Source organism: Asterias rubens, chromosome 14 (genome assembly GCF_902459465.1).
Source record: "Asterias rubens chromosome 14, eAstRub1.3, whole genome shotgun sequence".
NCBI classification, from domain to species: Eukaryota; Metazoa; Echinodermata; class Asteroidea; order Forcipulatida; family Asteriidae; genus Asterias; species Asterias rubens.
Window position 1 is genome coordinate 5375695 of NC_047075.1, and position 16881 is coordinate 5392575.

Genomic DNA, 16881 nt, shown 5'->3' on the forward strand with positions numbered 1-16881 from the left:
ATTAACAATACCTTGGGGAAACAAAGGGCAGATAATTGAGTGAAGTAAACTGCAATTTAGTGTTTATAGGGGGCTGTGAAAATACCAAGTGTGTCCCGAGCTGATGTTGTAGCTTTTTTGAATGACCATGTAAATAAGACACGAGTTTCTCTGGCCGCCGCCTCTTTTTGTTTTTACCCCCCAAAAAGGGGGTTATTCAGGGGGGGGGGGGGGTAAGTTCCTTATTGTTTGCCTTAAGAATTTGTTCCCTACGACTCTTTTCACCACTGCAATACAACAGCCGTTCGTAGTAGTATTCAAAAATTCTACAAAAAGCATGCATCGCATGTGATGAGCCAAGCAGATCACGAGGTGAGTGAGACCGGCGTCTAGACTATTTTATTCTACCTCCTAAATCGTGATACAAAATTATGTTCGTGATACATTTAATATTGCACTTTTTTCGTGTGAACAGGCTTCGATGATAACAACTCATTGGTCAGCGATAGTAAGGATTGTGGTCATCTTTGAAAAAAATACCTAAAACTTGGAAAATACTAAAAATACAAGCGCCCTTTCTAGTGTATGGCTTGAACATAGTTACAACGTGTATGCTATAGAAAGTAACGGTTAAGTATTATGTGTGAGTTGTTATCATCGAAGCCTGTTCACACCACTGATCTCTATATACTGACTGGATAGCACTTCGGGATCGTGCGATGAGGGCGCCGCTTCGATCGGCCCGCCATTTTACTACGCACATCATCTCTTTTTGGTCGGTCCGGTAACCATGGTCAACAAATGGCGGATAATGTGTAGAGAATGATCTGTCGTGTCTCCGTCCTTCACTTTTAAAATGCCGGCGTGTGCATCTATAAACTGCACAAACAGACAACTACGAGGATGTGGAAAGACATTTCATGTGTAAGCATTTAAATTAAATAAACAGGTTTTAAAACTTTGTAACTTGTTTGTAAACGTATTGTTTTTTGTGTATGTATGTTGGTTGGAATTTGGTATATTTATTATTGGTACGTTTACATGGTTGACGTCGAAAAAACGTGTGTATTCCTTACGTTCTATGACGTTGGTACATGTCATGTCATTTGTACTTTTTACGGCGATAATGTCGCCTGGCCCTGAATTGCCTTTTCGTTTTCATAATTGAACCATGATTAAACACCACACAATTTCCTTTCAAGGTCAAGGTGAAGAAGGTTGTTAGTGTTACATTGGAGGTAGTTTTTATAAATATGAAACGATACAAACGATTATTGTGACAAACTCATCAAAAGAAATAGGATTATGATTATGAATGAGTAAACAATTTTTTATCTGTATTAACAAACAACACTGTCTTGGCCGGGCTTGCACATACTTGGCCTTGGTCATATTGTTTTATAAGGCAAAATGACAAACATCCATGGCTGTGTACACATTCACTGACTTGACTACAAATTCTCCCTTTCGTTTGACATCCATAACCTATCAGAAAGTATTGCAATAAGTGTATATTTAGAGAGAAAGGTGGGGTTTACTGTTCTACATTCGATAAAGAGGGACAGATGCAATGCCAGACCAGAGCAGATGACCAACTGAGAATTTTAGTATAAAAAATAAGGTAAATCATAGCCCCACTTTTGTGGCCAACTGGCCACAAAAGTGGGGCTAGGTAAAATCGCTTCAAGCTTGCCTATTTTCTCCACTTTGTAGCTTTTAAAACCCATACTTATCCGAAAGGATAATTTTCAGATAAGATATAAGATTGTGTGCAATTCCTTTTTGTAAAATCATGGCATAAATCTTTCCAGCATGCAGGTTGGAGATGAGGCTTTTTCATCAGCCATTTAACAGTGACATATGGTGCTAGACTAATGTAGACAATCATAATTAACACTAAATTTGTATAATTCCTCTTGTTTTTATTTTGTTCACTGCAAAAAAATCAAAGGAAAGAAAGAACAAAGTATTTAAACTGTTTCTTTCCATGTGTTTCAGCTTTCCATTCAGCCAACCCGAGATTTTAAAGAAATGGGTAATCAGCATGAAGCGGGACAATTGGAGCCCTTCAAAGAAAAGTGTGCTTTGCTCCGATCATTTTGAGCAGTCATGCTTTGATAGAACGGGACAGACAACCAGACTCAAAGCAGGTGTTGTGCCAACATCATTTAAATTTCCAGTGCACCTTCAGAAGGTAATTTTTATGCCTCGCCACCGAAGGGGCATACTGTTTTTAACATGTCTTTCCCCGTTTGTGTGTGAGTGTGAGCTTGTGTGTTTTAATGCTACATAAACAGTATGGACCTGATAACTAAAGAGGTCCATATAATGTAAGGACTTCTGAAACACTATGTGGACATACGCACACCCCACATAGTGTTTTTTACAGTGTTAAAGAATATGATTTTGTACCGAACAAAGGATGTCCACAGAGTGACTGCAAATTTGTTATCACACACACTAAACTTGTGGAATACGGACAAATATAGTGCGTATGTGTCCAATATATAACTGCTTTTTAGGTGAAAAAAATCTGAATAAATTCAAAGTAGGCTACATTGAGTCAGGTGGTTCCTGATGATACCCCCACCTCAGAGTGGTTAATACAGAGAACTCATAACATTTGACTTGTTTTGTTCTCTGGGGGACCTTCAACCTACATGTAGATGTCCAATATACAACTCTGCTTTTAGAGGGAAACAAACTTAATAAGTTCAAAGAAGGTGACATTGAGTCGGGTGGTTCCTGATGAACCCCCCACCTCAGAGTGGTTAATACAGAGAACTCATGAACATTTGACTTATTTTTTTCTCTGTGGGACCTTCAACCAGGATGTTTTATTATGTTGTCAATTTATGTAAGCCTTATTAATAATTGTTAGTATTTCTAACCCTACAGAAGTGGACCTCTCAAATTAAAACATAAGGCGTGGCAATTAGGAAACAATTTCGGTTTTGAAATGTCTTTATTACCAACTTTATTAATCTTTTGACAAAAAGGTAAGACTTTACATAGTAGGGACCTAAAATATATAAATTTAAAAATCTAAAAGAGTACAGATCATACAGAAACAGCTTGTAACATTTTCTTTTATTTAACGTATGTTGCAGTGTACAAAGAAAAGAAAGCAACCCAAGGAAAGACTTCTCCCACCGGATGCTGACATACAATGTGCAAAGGAACCCATGGCAGAAGAAATGACTACCCCCAGTGATATTTCAATCATACAAACAGATCACACATACTTCACCAAGGAAAGTCCACGAGCTATGAAGCACAAGTTGGATGTCACATCTGCCAAGCTTTGCGAGATGAAGAAACGATTGAAGGTCTCGCAACAGAAAACAAGACGCCTTCATAAAAAGGTAGATTCGTTAAAAACTGTTGTTAAGTCATTACAGGACAAGCAACTTGTCTCTAATAATGGGGCTGATGTATTGTCAAAGACATTTTCAGGTGTTCCGTCCGAGATCATGAAGAGAATGATGTCAAATAAACACAGAGGAAAGGTCACTCGTGAGCAGTACCCACCTGTGCTTCGAGCTTTTGCATTGACTCTTCAGTTCTACTCCACCAAGGCCTACAAGTACGTCCGTAAGTCATTTGACTTAGCACTTCCACACCCCACAGTAATTCGAAAATGGTACAGTGGTATCAATGGGGAACCTGGCTTCACACAGGAAGCTTTCACAGCACTTCAGTGTAAGGTAAAGGAAGCACAAGCAACAAAGATGGAAATTCCATGTGCACTGATGCTTGACGAAATGGCCATCAGAAAACATGTCTAGTATAATAGAGGTCAGTGGTTCACACGTAATGGGGGACTTTGGAACGCTAGGTGGCAGCAGACTTACGGGTAAATTTCCATTGTTAACGTAGTTCTGAGCCTGCGCACATGACCGAGAACAATGGATTTTACCAGGTAAGTCTGCTGCCACCAAGCGTCCTAAAAGTCTCCTATTTGGTGCGAGAAAAAAATATAATGGGAAAAACAAACCCAACTGGTCATGTGTGGAGTTTTTTTGTGTTGTTTATTCATGCATAACTTTAGATGCGGCTTCTTAATACAAATCTGTTTAATAGGTAAGTGATAACGCTGTTGTTTCCAGATCCACAAGCTCTGTTGGCGTGGAGGATTACTGTTACCCTAAGTAAATATAAACCATTGGAAAGCTATGAGGGGCCGTTTATGACTAAATGAGCAAAACCACATATATAAGAGCAAAACCATATATATATAAGAGCAAAACCATATCCATAATAGCAAACCAATATATTAAAGAGCCAAGATAAATATGTAATGATCAAAAAATATATATAAAAGACCATCGAAAATATATAAAGGATCAACGGCAAAAATATATAAAGGACCAAAAACTCAAATGTAAAGGACAAACACAAATACATTTAACAGCTCCCTCTATATTGGACGTAGTTTCATATATATATAAGACATGTGCACCCATATATATAAGACATAAAAGTCTCATACAAAGGACGTCAACAGCCGTCAAAGGTTAAAATCATCGAGCCGTAAATTCAGCCTTTGTCTGGCACTTGGTAATCATTGCGCACGTTTCGATGGGAAAGGGAGAGGGTGACCGACGCGTCGCGACGGCGTGACTGACCGACGCTAGCATTTGGGCTAGCTGGACATGGGGAGCCGATCCGATTTGATCAGTGTGCATGCTGCACGTACACCGACAGCGATTCCTCTCTTTAATACTATAGTGTAAAAACAAATTAGGATAACAGGAAAATCATTCACAATCAAAAACTATAAATCAACTATCCAACTTTTTTACACCGTGTGTTCGAAATCTTAAAAGTTTTGGTTTTACGCTGTGAGAGATAGTCCGCCATTTACTTTGCTAATATGCACGACATTGGAGCGACGTCATATGTTTTCATTACTTTCATTGGTTCTTATTCTTTATCTTTATTTGGCCATTGAAATTACAAATACAAGCAGACAGTATGTCAAATAGATAATATAAGTACATGTACAAAAGAAAATACAAGGCAAGAAAAACAGTAAGGCTCGGTGGTTTTCGTATCCGATTTTAACCTTTGACGGCTGTTGACGTCCTTTGTATGAGACTTTTATGTCTTATATATATGGGTGCACAGTCTAATATGAAACTACGTCCAATATAGAGGGCGCTGTTAAATATATTTGTGTTTGTCTTTTATATTTGAGTTTTCTATCCCTTATATTTATTTTTGCATCGATTATATATTTGCCGTTGATCTTTATATATATTTTCGGTGGTCTTTTATATAAATTGTTTGCTCCTATATATATGGGTTTGCTCTTATATTTATGGTTAAGCTTCTATATATATGGTTTGCTGTTATATATATGGTTTTACTCTTATATATATGGGTTTGCTCTTATTATATGGTTTTGCTCCTATTTATATGGTTTTGCTCCTATATATATGGTTTTGCTCTTATATTATGGGTTTGCTAATTTAGTCATAAACGGCCCCTCATAGAAAGCTCGTGATCTGCAGAATTCAGAAATACCAATAGCTACAAAAAAAACACTCCCACTTTTAGCTCATTTTATGGTGGCAGGTCACATACTTCTGTCAGAACAGAATTCTTTTCAAATTTAAACCAGATCCAGCGCTGAAATATTATCAATGTACTGCTTGAAATTCAATGACGAAATGACATGATATTATTGAGGTGACCTCCAAAGGTTGTTCAACAAGGCCTGATAAGCTTCCGTACACTGAAGGTCGACGGCTCGACAATTTGCTGCCCAGGACGATGCACCCATATCCTTGAATAGTACTCAATAAATTGATCTTCCCTGGCTTTTATATTGGCTATGAAACTTCATAACGCGATTGCAAAGACAAGGGGGTTAATCGCTCGTTTATTTTACTTGTTCAAGACATGCCCAAATGACCTATGACCCTTTAAAGTGGGGCTACAGAATGCTCTGAAATATAAAGTTATTACATTTTTCTCGTAGATGCAGTCCATAGGACACAATAACAAAATATAATGAGTCTCTTCTTAACGTTCAAACATGGTAAAAAGGTTTTCTCCGAAACACTCCAAGCCAAAATTCTGAAGAACGCGAGGTCATACAAACCAACGCGACAAAGGATTCATGACGTCATCGGCGCTATTTGAATGGAATAGAGCGCCCTCAGTTGGCCAAAGCTGGAGAGTTGTGCACAAACCATAATAGAAATATAGCCATTGACGTCAAGAGGTCAATGCATATCATTATCATACGTAACCCATATCCGCCGACCTACGTCAAAATCCGTATCCGGAAAAAAACCCGCTATACAAACGCCGACAAACGGATTTTCCCGTAGAAGATCTGTTGGTTTTAACCCCTTTGGCCGTATATAGACCAGGAATGTATCCCACAATCTTTTGCTTCAATACACACTTTAGTCACACACGTTTCGCTGAGTTTCATGATGAGTTTGATCAAAGTTTTGGCTGGAAAATTATGGCGGCTTCAGCTACGGCTACAGCTAGATTTCCACGTCATCACGCGTTGAGGTATGATGATGTCCTTAGCAACACCCTTAGCAACAGCCGTAGCCGTAGGTGTAGCCGTTGATGCCAAATCGGACACAGCTTTAGCTTGTTGGTGGTGGAGTGAACTGACTGAACTAGATTTTACATATCTTCGTGGTTTCTTCTGCTTAACTTTTTATTGAATCCCGGTAGTTGCATCCCGAGCTGTGAGGATGGGGCTCCTTCAATCTGTTTCCTGTTTCAGTATGTTTTCCGCTTCCGAGTCACCAGAAGGTTAGCCTTGTAGATCAACGGGAAGATTAACAAAGTTTTAATAGTTTGAACCATTACCTCAAACATATCAAATAATGGTTTGGCAAGTTCTTGCTCATTTCACAGCGAACATCTGTACGCAGAGAATCAACGTCAAGAACTTGCGTAGTTTTGTTGTTGAATTTATTGTTAGCTAAGCACAATGGGGTTGTTGATCCGTTCACTCTTGATCGTTATGATCGTGAAGTCTATAGCGGCACGACAAAGTGCATCTTCCAGCAGTCAGGCAACGGGTTCTTGTGACCAAGACGTAATTGTAGACAAACTGAAAGCTATGCTAATAGAATACTTAGAACTGGTTAACGCTGAAGTGAGGTACACACAACAACAACAACAACAACAACAACAACAACAACAACAACAAATGGAAGAGCTGAAAGATTCAATGGCTCAAACTCAAGAAGCTGTTTCAACTGAACTGGAAGCCACTAGAGGTAAAGTAGACGAGTTACAGGTGGCCACTTCTGATAATCGAGAAAAGATAACATCTGAGCTGGAAGAAACAAGAAGCAAAGTGGAAGAGTTGGAGGTCTCGGTGTCTGCCTTGGTGAAGCTCATTACTAATGGTAAGTTTTCTCCAACTCCTTGATGGTTAAGTGTAACTTGTTTCTTGTCCTAAACAATCAACTATACTTGGAGATACAACAATTGTGTATTTCTGAACTATTTCAGAGGCCCCTTTGGATGACTGGTGGTTTCAGTTTCGAAATAACAATAACAGTAGCTACGACGGAATTTACGAAAAGGCAATTTGGTAGAGCACTTAATTAACTGGCGGCTGCCACTTAATAACCGGCGGCCGCCACTTAAATTAACTGGCGGCTGCCACTTAATAACCGGCGGCTGCCACTTAATTAACTGGCGGCCGCCACTTAATAACCGGCGGCCGCCAGTTAATTAAGTGGCAGCCGCCGGTTATTAAGTGGCGGCCGCCAGTTAATAACCGGCGGCCACCACTTGTGAATGGGAAACACTACCACGTGAACGAGAAACACTACAACGCTAAAGAGAAACGCAACGTGGCACTTAAGGGCTTATGTGGGTTACAGCACCTCAGCAAGTCATTATTTAAGGGGAGCTTTCTATTGTGACTTTGTGCAAATCTGTGTGGACATTGACTACATTTTATAAAGGACTAAACAATTGAACAGACCCGAATAACTCAGAATATTTTGAATTTTGTTTGTAGATACCTCCGATATTGACGATTCTGATGCAACTGATGAATTTGTGACCACGACTGATGAAGGAGGTAAGCGTATAGCATTGGGTTAAGTTACATCATTAACGGATTGGTTAGTATGACAAACACGTTTGTGTAACTGTGACGTCATTTGGTCTCAAATTATGGTAATTCAAAGTTTTTTTTCTATCAACCTCGTGATCTTCATTTAAATGTGTAAAATTCTCAATCTTTGCATCGCTGTAACTAAGAAGTACGCATCCGATTTTCAAACTTATTTTCAGATAAAGACTTCTTGTGGATTGGAGGTTAGCCTTGAGTAACCGTGACCCCAAAATGACCTTTACCTCCGAGCCAACTGAAAGTTTGACCATATCTATAATCACTATAAAAGCGCTTAAGTCGCATGGGCGCCGCCATGTTGTTTTCACGTTAAGTGGTGCCCGCACCCTGCTAAAATGATGCGTCCTGGGGTCAATTTCAGGGTACCCGTGGGTTGGGGATATGTGTTGTTTGTGACGTCACAGTCAAAGCGCGAGCGTGTATAACTTTGTGATTGAGTGCAGGCGTCCTTTGTGATGTCACAGTCATAGCGCGACCGTCCAGTAACTTCGTGCGTAAATACAGTAAAGAACAATGCATGGGATCGAGCTAGGCACAACAGCATGCACGAAGGCTGGTGGGGATTATTAGAGCACGTTGTGGGACAGGGAGAAGGAAGGGGCACGCAGTGTAGTACGTCTGCTGGAAGGGGGCGGGGGAACGGCAAAAAATGGAGGGAACATATAGTAAAAGGGCTGGGAAAATAATACGGAAAGGGGAAAAAGAAAAAGGAATAATGATGACATTGGACACAGGGAACAATAAACTGGACAGAGAAAAATACACGAAACGGAGAACCACCTGACTGGCGGGACCCGCGCGGAACGGGGAAAGTTATGAGCCCGGGAAAAATGCACAGAACAATATTCACGGGCGGGATATGGGGAAGGAGGTACATGTTAGATTTAGGATGAGGACAGGAGGAAGGGGCACAAAGTGGTACCTCTGTGTAATATGGGACGGGCGGGGAACGGCACAAATAAAATGTCGAGAAAAATTAGCAGGGCTGGGGTAGAAATTGAAAAAAGTAAAGGTACTATCATGATATGGGACATGGAACAGGAAAATATTAAACTGAATGGGGGATCAAGTCCATGAAACGGGAAAGAACAACAAACGGGACCCGCGCGAAACTGGAAAATATGACTTATGGGCAATCAGTGGCAAGCAAAGAACAATGCCAATGCACGGGATCAAGGGGACGGGAGGCACAGAGGCGTGGGTCAGATATGGGACGGGATAGGGAAGAGGCACACGGTGGGACAGGGAAGTGGGGGAAATGAAAAGGCGACTTGAAAACGATACAGGACAGGTAAATAATAAACTAAACGGGAACAACATAAACGAAACTGGATATAAACCGAACTAGGAAAGAACCACTATCGGGACCCGCAGGAAACTGGAAAACACTGGATAGGATTGACAAATAATGCCAAGCGTAAAAAAAAGACGGACAACGGTTAGTGTACGATTTCACAAAGCACTAAGATTCGTCTTAACTTTTGATGGGTGGTTTTTCAGAGTGATTTGTATTGTGACCATGCCCAGCCACTTTACCCACCCCCCCCCCCCCATCCTGTACAGAACGCTACACTTGCAGCATTTTATAGTAGAGTTTTCTAGCGGAGTTGCCGCGCGAAGCGCGGCGTCCCGCTAGTCTCAATAACTACACAACCAATTTTCAATTCCTTTACATTAGTATATCCTTGGGGCATTTAATTTTGAACTTATGTTAGCCTGACCCAATTTGACCGGAAGTGTAACCGTATCTCAAGAACAAGAACATACACAACCAATTTTCAACCGATTTATAGCTTTAGATCCTTTGAGCATTGAGCATTGAAGATTGAACTTTGATTATCCTGACCCCAGATTGACCTTAACTTATGGATCAGCCGGAAGTGGGACCATATCTCAAGAAACTACACAGCAAATGTTCAATTTATTTTCAGTTCTTGACCCTTTGAGCATTGAAAGTAGACTTGGGTTACACGTTGACTCTCATTTCGGGTCAACCGGAAGAGAAACATTAATTTTGATTTAAAGTACACACCCGATGTGGAATTTCTTTTATTCAGCTTTAAACCCTTTGTGTATGTGGACCTTTACTTCCGGATCAGCCGGTGAGGAACTTTAATTATATTATAAACTACACACCCGATGTGGAAATCTTTTTTTTAATGGTTTTTAACCCATGCATTGAGTCTTTAAGATAAGACTTGGGTAACTATGACCCCGCGTTGACCTATGGGTTAACCGGAAGTGGAACCAAGTTTCAAGCACTATGCACCCGAATTGTGCAATTTCTTTTCAGTTTTAATAATACCCATAGGCGTTGAGAGTTTAACTCGAATTTTACCGTGACCCTAAGTTGACCTTATTTCTGGTCAACCGGAAGTGGGACCTTACCTCAAAAAGTACAGACATTCTTGTTAGTTATAGGATGAGCATTGAATGTTGAACTTGGGTTACCGTGACCCCTTGTTAAACTTTAATTTAATAATTTACTTTAATAATTATTATTATTATTATTATTATTATTATTTCATTTTATCACAGCATGCAAAAGAAAGATCTCATTTTCCTTTGTGCCGGTAACTCCTCGAGCCGGGCTACGTCCCGTAGCCTTAGATCTCAAGGGTCTTTCTCAGGATCCTCGCTGTTCCCAAAAGCGCTGCCTTCTGTAATAGATCTACCCTCACATTTGTCCCTATTTCATCTAGATGTTTCCCCAGTGCTTTGGGAATGGTGCCAAGTGCTCCAACCACCACGGGGACTACTTTTACCTTTACCTGCCAAATCTTACGAAGTTCCCTGGCCAGGTCCTGGTACTTCTCGATCTTTTTATTATTATTATTATTATTATTATTATTATTATTATTATTATTATTATTATTATTATTATTATTATTATTATTATTATTATTATTATTATTATTATTATTATTATTATTATTATTATTATTATTATTATTATTATTATTATTATTATTATTATTATTATTATTATTATTATTATTATTATTATTTTTATTTTATTTTTTTTATTATTTTTTTTTTTCCAAAAGAATCATTCGTTTAAGTTTGTGCTGGAACAACTTCAACAATTTTTTATCAGAGACCGGATTGATTGCAGGGAGATTTCTGCATCTGGAGTTCCAGATAGTTCTGTGAAGTTTAGCTATTAGGAACAAACATATGTTGTCAATTTGTTTGCCGTATCCCAATATTTTGTTACTATCGTTGAGATAAAAGTGTTTATTACCCTTATACTTACGAAGAACATATTCCAAAATTAACCAAGAAGTCCAAGTACATTTACAATATATAAAGACGTGTTCTATAGTCTCTTCCTCTTGTTTACATAAACCACATTGATTGTCCTTAGGTTCTATTTTTTTCATTTTCTGTAAAACATCACAAGTAGGAAGAATGCGATGTCGCAACCGAAACCAGAGATCTCTATCGTCATAATCAATACTTTGGGTGTTAGCTTTTTTCCAAACCTCTTTCCAGTCAATAATGTTTGGACGAATGTTAAGCTTAATTGGCCAGGTCTTTTCAACAATTGGGTGAACAAAGCGGTCTATAACCATGCTCTTATAAATAGTTTTCACAGTAGTATCTGAAACATGAACACTCTCATCATTATTTTCAAAATGCAACATACTACTGACGTGACGTGCTGGACCTTCTCTGTTTTCTGTTAACAAATCATCACTTACATGTTTGCTTAAACCTGACATAATTTTCCCTGCATTAATTGGTTTGATGTGACATTTCTTGGCCAATTCCTGAGCAGTTAGAAGGTTGCCATTATTGATGACATGTTTCAGACATACCATACCATGCCGTTTCAAGATTTTAGTATCCATTTTTTTGTCTGTATTGGTAATGACAGTATTGTTCCACAAAGGTATTTCAATGGCTTCATTAATACAAGTCACGTTTGGTTTCATCACACCATTGGCCTTTTGAAAGGCCAGCACAAGCTCTCTATAAAAAAAAGGCAATTTAGAGCCAATCAGTTTAGCATTGTTAAAGACAAACCACCCGAGTGATTGATCGGTGTGTGTCTGTTTGATCCAAAACTCGAAAAGGAATTTCCATTTCCCAGGTCTCGAGCTGTATTTCTGAAGCCACTTTAATAACAAAGCATCAAGTTTACATGAAATGTTGATTAAACCAGTTCCACCTAATTCTGATGGACCTCTGATAGTGTCTCTTCTTATTTTGTTAGGTTTAGAGGACCAATAGAAATCAAAAATACTTCTATCCAATTCGTCTTTCAGATATTTGGGGCAAGGGACCACTGAACCATAATACGCTAAGCTGCTACCAATGAAACTATTCACAACAACAGCTTTCCCTTTCATAGTCAGAGACCTTTCTTTCCATCTATTCAGAACATTTTTCGTTTTGTTAACCCGTTCCAACCAAATGTCTTCTGGTTTGACACCATTTCCAAAATAAATGCCAAGAATTTTAATCTTTTGATTATTCCAATTGAAATTCCCTGGCTTATCTGTTCTGTTTTTCCACGCACCAAGCCACAATCCTTGAGTTTTTGAAACATTTATTTTAGAGCCTGACCCTTCTCCATAACTGTAAAACCAACTTCGTAAAGCATTGAACTCTGTGTTGTCAGTAATAAAAATACTGGTGTCATCAGCGTGTTGAATAATTTGATATTGAACAAGTTGCCCTGGAAGGATCACACCTTTAACTCCATTGTTACCTCTGATCAAGTTAGCTAGGCCTTCAACACATATGGCATATAAAAGAGGGGAAAGCGGGCACCCCTGTCTTATACCTCTGGTCGCTTGAAAGGGCTCGGTAATGAAATTATTGACATTGATGGTAACCGTGGGATTGCTGTATAAAATTTCAATCCACCTTCTCACAAACTCGGGAATACCCATTTTTTGCATCATGGCAAACATATATTTCCATTCAATACGGTCAAAAGCCTTTTCTTGATCAATGCTAACAATGGCTGCTTCTTTATTATGTAAATTCACATAATCGATGACATCTCTAAGAATCATCAAATTGTCCTGAATATTTCTCCCTTGAACACCACAGGTCTGATCTTCATTGATTAAATTAGGTAGAATGATTCTAAGACGTTTAGTGATGAGTTTAGAAATTATTTTATAGTCAACGTTCAGTAGGCTGATTGGCCTCCAATTCTTCAGATCACTTCTTTCACCTCTATTTTTAAAAATTAACCTAATCAAGGCTCTATTCATAGAGTCTGGTAATCGACCTTTTTTGAAACAGTAATTTACCAAATCAAGAAAATCACTCTTTATGAGATACCAGTTACTTAAATAGAATTCGACCGTGAGACCGTCTGAACCAGGCGCTTATTCTTTCGCCATATCTTTGAGCGCTAAAAACAACTCTTCCTCAGTGATCGATTTCTCTATGTCTTGGACAACGTCTTCTTCAAAAGAATACGTCGAGACCGTTTTTAAAAATTTTTGCAAATGGAAATTGTTAATTCCCTCTGAAGAAAAAAGATTGTCATAAAACTTCCGGACAATATCCACCATTTGGTTCATTAGTAACTTGCCCATCCGTATTTTTCAGTTCTTTGATGAGATTGTTTTTCTGTTGTTGCTTTTCAGTTGAAAGGAAGTATTTGCTCGGTTTTTCCATATCACACTTATTTTTTATGTGAACTTTGACCTTAACTTTTTCCCATTTAGTAGTCTCGTATTCTTTAATTTTACTCTCTATTTCTTCAAGTTCACAAGAAACGTCTTCAGAGGCGTTAGTAATGATTTGCTGGTACCTTTTCTTTAACTTTTCTTCTTCTTTACGTTCTTTGTACCTTTTTTCTCCATCATAATCTTTAATGATTTCCTTTAACCTATTCTTTCCTATGTCCCACCATAAAAGAGGACAATCATACAAAATTTTCTGGGTTTTCCAAAAAATCCAAAACATATCCAGTCTTTGTTTACATTGGCTGTCTTTAAGAATTTCATTATTACAAAACCATCTTCCTTTCCCGGTGGGCACTGTTTGATTATCTAACCTGACTATAACTGTACTATGGTCTGATAACCCGGATGAATCAATGCTAATTTCTTTCAGTTGATTGCTGAGAGAGTTCGAAATGAGGACATAGTCAATTCTGCTTGGTCGTTTGATCCCTTTGTGATAGAAAGTAAAACCCGGATTGTTTTCTTTACTCAGTAATCCCCCCGTGTCAATTAAATCATTTTCCTGAATGACATTGAGAAGACACTTTCTGCTTTGATCATAAATGTCAGCATTGATATCACAGTTAAAATCACCACCGATTATACAGTTATAGTCCTCAATAATATCTGAAAGAGACCTACCAATTCTCTCATAAAAATGCTTGCGAATAGTCGCATTTTTTGGCGCATACAGTGAGATGAGACTAATCACCTCGCCTCCCATAGCAATATCACCTTTAACCCATCTGCCATTGGAATCATTTTTAAAATTGATGAGATGAAGGCCGCTCTTTTGGGAAATAAGAATGGCAACTCCGCAACTATTTGTTGTCCCGTGACTGAAGGCGATTTGCCCACCCCACTGTCTGCGCCATGTTGACTCATCCCCAACCTCACTATGAGTCTCCTGAAGGAACACAATAGCCACGTTTTTCCTTAAAAGGTATTCAAAGACAATTTCCCGCTTTTGTGGGTTTCTAAGCCCATTGACATTGAGCGTTGCAATTGTGTATGCCATCAGAAAACAAACAGCGATGCCAAACAACAATTTATGAGAAACTTGGTACCTCAACATTTACAGTCTTGAGATGGACTGTGTAGACAGTTAAGCTCGTTTAATAACTTTAAAAGAAACGTTCGTGTTTAGTATCGTATACCGAATTTTTGTCTCAAATAGTTGAGAACTGAAATTTATTTTCCTCACTTGCTAAAAGTAACATCCAAATATTTGACTGTACGCGTTACATGTAACCCCAAGTTATGGGGGTCGTTATCATTCCAATGATAACTTGTTTTATAAACACTAAAATAATACGAAACTAAGCTCACTTCATATTCGGCTTGCAATTGCATGGTGGTTTTAAACACTAAAAGTTACTCTTTGTTCAATTGATGGTCCGTTACTGGGGAAGATAAATGTATTAATCGCGGCAGGTAAACTTTCATGGTTTTGCTGACTCTTGCAACGCAACACATGTATTGATTTAGTCATGGGAGGCAACACTGAACGATAACAACTTCCGTTAGCCATGGTAGCGCACAATTTTTCTCGTAGTATTAAAAAAATATATGTTTGTTTGTAAAATGGCTCAAGACGTTTGACACTCTTAAGATTCAATTCTATATTGAACGTAACGCTTTTAACTTAAAATTTAAAGAAAAAAAGAGTATAGGAATGTTTACAATAGCCTCTCCATATACTAAAAATGACATGTATTCTTTTTACTATAACGGGGATTAATTTAATCTTTCATACTCTGTTTAAATATCATATCACCCACGGAAAATTCAAAAAGCCAAGTGGAGAGGGACGGAAGAAGGCCGGTAAGGCTTAGGGTGCACCACCAGATGGCAACAAGAAAAGACGTAGAAATATAAAGGACCTACTACATCTACAAAGTGATAAAGCAAGTGCATCACGAATCAAGGCTATCACAATGTTCATCACCTTCAAATAGACGTTGAATGTGTACGCGTCAAAACCAACCGGTTCTTTTCAGAGCCCCCCACCATCTTCCAAAAAGAGAAATAACCAAATGTCTTATTTGATGTCTACCTATCACTCAATAATATTAAATTTTATGATTTCAGTTAAACTTAGTAAATTTACTAAGATTACTTTAACTATATGAATGTTTTAAGACACATAGGAGTCCTACTGAGTAAATAACTGATGGAATATTTCCTTTTCAAGTAACATCCGAATATTCGATTATAAAGAATCGAATTTACTGTACGCGTTTCATGTAGGTAATCTCAAATTAGGGGGTTCGTTTTTTTTGTATTCCAATGATAATTTGTTTTTTAAAAACTAAATACAGAAATAAGCTCGCTTTATATTCGACGTGTAATTGCATAATGGTTTTAAACACTAAAAGTGTAAGTAACATAACATAAAATCAAATATTATTATATTTTATAACTTCAGTTGAACTTAATGAATTTACTAAGATTACTTTAACTGCATTAATGTTTTAAGACACGTAGGAGTCCTACTGAGTAAATAACTGATGGAATATTTCCTTTTCAAGTAACATCCAAACATTCGATTATAAAGAATCGAATTTACTGTACGCGTTTCATGTAGGTAATCTCAAATTATGGGGTTCGTTTTTTTTTTATTCCAATGATAATTTGTTTTATAAAAACTAAATACAGAAATAAGCTCGCTTTATATTCGACGTGTAATTGCATAATGGTTTTAAACACTAAAAGTGTAAGTAACATAACATAAAATCAAATATTATTATATTTAATAACTTCAGTTGAACTTAGTGAATTTACTAAGATTACTTTAACTGCATTAATGTTTTAAGACACGTTGGAGTCCTGCTGAAAAAATAACTGATGGAATATTTCCTTTTCAGGTGAGGGTAGAAAATAATAGGTCAATATAGTTGACTAAGCTGTTAGTTATACCTATGATGGGGGATCATTTTAATCCCGTATACTATAGTTCTGTTTACGTTTAATTTAGGTATGATGAAACTCCATCTTCCTATTGTAATTATTTCATTCAACCTTCCGTCTTCCTTTGTGTGTCCCCAAAATTTTAATCCATTCTCCTTCCGTCTTCCT

General features: G+C 37.9%; 1 protein-coding gene across 1 annotated transcript; it reads left to right on the forward strand.

The window, feature by feature from the left end:
• The first annotated feature begins 716 nt into the window (after positions 1-716).
• On the forward strand, positions 717-3767 carry LOC117299594 (THAP domain-containing protein 1-like). The gene is made up of 3 exons (XM_033783143.1): positions 717-903; positions 1978-2173; positions 3090-3767. Exons 1-3 carry the CDS (start codon positions 836-838, stop codon positions 3765-3767), a joined length of 942 nt encoding a protein of 313 aa, XP_033639034.1. The 5' UTR covers positions 717-835.
• The last annotated feature ends 13114 nt before the right edge of the window (positions 3768-16881 follow it).